We start from the raw sequence: 5,040 nt of genomic DNA on the forward strand, positions 1-5,040 counted from the left end.
AGTAAAAAATGGTGTTTTGGATTATTATTCTGAAATCCAATTTTATCTAGTGTAAGAGGCCCTGATAACTTTGGGGGGACTTAAGCCCCCCAAGCCCCCCCCTATCGCCGCCTATGATTATTATCATGTTTCTTCCCTTTCTAGCACGCTCTCTTCCTTTGTTTTGTCCCTCTTCATATATTATCTATCTCACATTCCCTTCCTTCTCCCTCTCTCCCTTCCTCTTCCTTTCCCTATCTTCTTCTCTCTCCCTCTCCCCCCCTCCTTCTTCTTCCTGTATTCCTGCCTCCCTACCTACTTTAAATATCGAGTTTGAATGGCGCCTTTTTTCTACCCCTCTTATACTTATACGTATATGTCTTCTTCTCTGTTAGCGATTTAGATTAGGCTTTACTACCTCCTAATATATTATCGTCTGTGCGGAAAAAGACAAGTGAAATCTATGGCGAATATAAATTATTTCACATCGTTGTAGTAATCCTGGTCGATCCATATTATCCTCAACCAACCTAGTTTGAGTTTACCTATTTGGACTTCAATATCTGTCGCGACTGCCTTTTAAAAGTTAAGCGCTAGGTCGCGGGTGGCTAGCTTTCTCCTAAAAAAAACTAGGTATTATAATTTATTAATTTTCAATAGGGGATTTATTTCAATGTATATTCTTAAAAGTTAACGAACTTTGGTATTTATTTCCATTTCTATTTTCTGTTTCCAGTTTACGCTGTGGATCGATGCGGTCATCTTTGTGTTCAGCCTCGAGAACGAGGCCAGTTTCAATGCAATCTACAACTACTATACCAAAATGTCGCACTATAGGAACGCGGCCGAAATACCCATCATCCTAGTGGGCACCCAAGGTAAATATTTAGTGGATACTTTGAAGATATCTAGCTGGGGGGACGTTAAACAGGGAGTAGACCAACTTAGTCTGGCTGGGGAACTATAAACAGGGCGTATACCAGCCTGAATTTCCCTTGCTAAAGAAATAGCAAAGGTTGAGTGCGAAGGGCATCCACTCGTAAAATTTGTAGCCAAAACCAAATGTCAGCCCAAAGCAATCACCTTAGATAGGGCTGATTGAGAGGCTGACGAAAAACGCTGACCCCGTCTGAACACGGGAAAAGGCGAAAAAAGAAGAACAAGAAGACCTATTATTATGAGATTGTCATACAACATCTTTAACAATTTTTGTTAAAATGTAATTCTAAATCGTTCTTGGGCAATCTGTCAATAAATTTTATTGATTGTTTCCCTCATGGTTCTTCATTGCTTCTGTTATGGGACTTCAAAAGAGGAATAAAATCATTATTATTATTATTATATAACTCTTTATTAGAACTTTACAATATTTACAAAGAGGTACAAGAAACAAAATAACAAATTAGGGCAGATTGAGAGGCTGACGAAAAACGCTGACCCCGTCAATTTTAACAATTTTTGTTAAAATGTAATTCTAAATCGTTCTTGGGCAATCTGTCAATAAATTTTATTGATTGTTTCTCTCATGGTTCTTCATTGCTTCTGTTATGGGACTTCAAAAGAGGAATAAAATCATTTCGTTTCGGGTATCGAACCCAGTACTCCGTGTCACTAATCCGTTTATTTTCTTCCCCACACAGATGCAATCAGTGAGAGTAACCCTCGTATCATGTATTAAGGATAAAATTCCATACCTCGGCGGGGTTGAACCCACACCCTCCTGTTTACCAGTAGAGCGCCTTGACCACTACACCACCGAGGCAAGTCCTTGTCCTTGCTTTGGAAACCTGAGGAAGCAAACCCATATTTATGAACAGAATACTGGCTTTCAAGTTCCACTGAAGCATCAACTCCAAACATCTGATTTTACCAAATTTACCTCAGTCTGACTTGAGAGCAAGAAGTTCATAAATACGGGTGTCTGTATCTTGCTTTGGTTTTCCGGGGACTATTTTTATGTTTCAATGGCAGGATTGTCAAATTTAAATTTGGTCTAATCCCAGTGTTTTCCCCCCTAAGGTCAAAGTTTCCTCTGTCTTTCTCAATTTCAGATTCGGATAGCTTTGAGCTCCTCATTGTATCTCTAGATAACAAGCAGTGGCAATTTGAGGCGGCCAATTCAGAAGAGAGAGATGACTGGATAGCCGCTATTCAACAGCAAATACTCAGCTCTCTACAGGTAAACATAAATTACTATTTACCTCTTAGAAGTCCATTGACCCATCTACCACTAGTCCGTGTGAAAATGAAAACTGAAATCCCATTACGTTCACGTTTAATATTGATCTGGAAAAAAAACTGTGGTCTCGGTGTGAATAGGCAAACCTATTTGTATTGTCCTCGTCAAGTTTAAACTGTGTAGTTCGACTGTATAATGTAGTCTATGTACGACATTTTTGCATTGCAGTGTGGAGCACAATGTGAACAGGCGGCTTATAATATGTAGGCTTCAACCTAAAACTACTGCCGTCTATTCGTCAATTCGCAGTGTGCTACAATTTGCAGTCTAGATGTGAAAGGAGCCTAACTCTACAAATGTGTATAAACCAATCCCTCAGTAAACATTATCCCGTTTTCTCTCCCCAGGGCAACGAAATCCTCAACAAAGGGAACGGCAAGTCCCGTTTGCAAAGCTCCGTAGAGACAGCCTCCCTCCAATCAATACGGTCCCGAGTCCCGGGCAACCTAACCTGTGCGGATTGCGCCGAGGCGGGACCCACTTGGGCCTCGCTGAATCTGGGCCTCCTGTTGTGCATACAGTGCTGTGGGGTACATCGGTGTTTGGGGGCACATGTCTCCCGAGTGAGATCCCTTGAGCTGGATGAATGGCCGTGAGTACATATTTATATTTTATTTATGGCTAGTTGGCTAGGTCCCCTATTAGAGCTTAAATCTGGGCCTCCTGCTGTGCATACAGTGCTGTGGGGTACATAGGTGTTTGGGGGCACATGTGTCCCGAGTGAGACCCCTTGAGCTGGATGAATGACATGAGTATATTTACTGCCCGTGCTCGCCAGGAAAATGAGTCCTAATCCCTCCTTCGGTCGGCAAGCTCTTGGCTTGTATAGGCAAGTCCTATTTTAGGTGGGGCCCCCTTAGCTTGGCGACGGATCCCTTACTTTACTTTGATCGGTTTATAACAAAAGACTTTTCATTGCCCTCCCATGGTTTATATCCAAAGAAAACTTTTGCCCTGTTTGTGACAAAACTACTTGTCCACTTCCCTGTCCATGGTTTAGTACCTCTGGAGATCCTTTGTGCCCTGAAGGCTATGGACCCGTTCCGGTTTTACGTCATGTCACCTTGGGCAACGCAAGTGACTACTAGGTTTAACCTCCTGCATTCTCGAGTCTATATAGCGTCCCCATAAGGGAAGGACTCTTTTATCAAATATTACGTAAAGAACTAATCTATAATACACCTTTTTCCCTCATGAGTTGGTCTCCCCTCCCCCTAAAATTTCCGCCCCCCCCCCCCCCAAAAAAAAAAACAAAAAAAAAACAAAAAAAAAAACAAAACAAACGAACGAACAAACTAACATCGTTCAATTAGTAATAGGCGGCCTTTATTTTCTCATTTCAGGTCTAGTCCGACTCGTGTCCAAATTGATCGAATGCGGGGCCAACTTGAACGTACAAACCACACTGTCACCATTTAGTAGTGAACAGGAGAGGTACAAACTGACCGCCCTACATTGCGCGGTCCTGGGTTCACAACCCGGTGTGGTCGAGATTTTGCTTCAACACAAAGGTATGAATAGGTGGCTGGTGTACTTTAAACAGGGAGTAGACCAGCTTAGTAATAATAATAATAGACTCTTGAGTGGAAGGTAACCACTAGGCGAGGTTAACGCCGGAGGCGTTTTCTACCACCTAACCCTTAGAGCTCCATTATTATGTGGTCAAAGTCTCAAATAAATGAGGATAAAATTCCATGCCTCGGCTGGGATCGAACCCACGCCGCTGGGATCGAACCCACGCCCTCCTGTTTACCAGGCAAGCGTCTTGACCACTACGCTACCGAGGCAGGTAGACAGGAAGCTAGACAGGTAAATCAAATAATATTATACTGCAATATTTGATACATCTCTGAGGGAATTCAGTGTAAATTCAATGACCTCTCTTGTGATTTCTCATCAATTCTTAAATGTTCTTCTCTGTTTCTCAGATGTGATATGCAACAATTAGTCCTAGCCCTATGTCATTCTACTCCAGATGATGTGAATTCTACAGTTAGTCCTCGAGATTTGAGAACCCCTCTACATCTGGCCTGTGCTATGGGCAGCTTACCCATCACCCAGCTATTACTATGGGTAAGTAACTACGTGATAATCACACTGGGTTAGGACTTCTAGGAGTCTGTGTTCAAGGACACACTTTTAGCCAGCCTAGTTAGCTTGATTGGTAGCGCGCCTGCCTTGTGAGCGCTAGGCCGCGGGTTCGATTCCCGTCCGGGGCGGATTTTATCCTAAACGGATAATTTTCGGTCTCGGAACGGCTGGCTTTCTCCTATCCCGTCTTGCTCATATGTCACAAAAGATCTAATTAGGTCGCAGTGACATAGGGCGTTTATTAAAGTCGATGGCCCTACTTATAACAATACCAAATCCCGTCTTTCTTCTCTCTTCGATTTCGGGACGATAAGACCTTAGCAGTTAATGTTCCCTCTATCAAACGTCTTGAAATAATAATAATAATGGGGAAAAAACGTCAACTTGAGACTGTAGACATGGTCCTAACTTTGACCACCTATTCTAACGAGTCATTTCTCTCTCTTCTCCACAGTATGGCGGTAACCCCCGCACACTGGACCACGAGGGCAAGTCCTGCCTGTCCTACGCGCGACTAGCCGCCTCCCGCCCCCCCTCTACCGACCCCCCAAGCTCCCCCCTCGGGATAGAAGCCCACAGTGGAGATATTGTTATGATAGTTATTAGAAAAAAGAAAGATCGATCTAATATGACCTCGAGTAGAACAGTTCGGCCGATCGCTGAAACGGATGCCTGCAACAGTACCCCGTTGGCCGTTGCGGTAGTTGGTTGAATGATCCGCGCGCGGACGG

The 5,040-nt window shown here is 43.4% G+C and overlaps 1 protein-coding gene and 1 long non-coding RNA gene across 2 annotated transcripts in view; both read left to right on the plus strand.

The window, feature by feature from the left end:
- Positions 1-715: 715 nt before the first annotated feature.
- LOC103521935 (centaurin-gamma-1A) overlaps positions 716-5,040 on the plus strand; it is a gene marked incomplete at both ends in the record, with an annotated part of 9,881 nt that continues 5,556 nt past the window's right edge. Inside the window, one exon of the mRNA XM_008487039.1 lies at positions 716-857. Within this exon, the coding sequence (XP_008485261.1) occupies positions 716-857 (142 nt within the window). The remainder of the gene's footprint in view (positions 858-5,040) is intronic.
- Positions 2,030-2,733, plus strand: LOC113472581. Its single transcript, XR_003394829.1, has 2 exons — positions 2,030-2,158; positions 2,566-2,733. It is a non-coding gene; the product is annotated as an uncharacterized LOC113472581 (long non-coding RNA).

This window comes from Diaphorina citri, unplaced genomic scaffold (assembly GCF_000475195.1).
Source record: "Diaphorina citri unplaced genomic scaffold, Diaci psyllid genome assembly version 1.1 scaffold6308, whole genome shotgun sequence".
Taxonomy (NCBI): Eukaryota; Metazoa; Arthropoda; class Insecta; order Hemiptera; family Psyllidae; genus Diaphorina; species Diaphorina citri.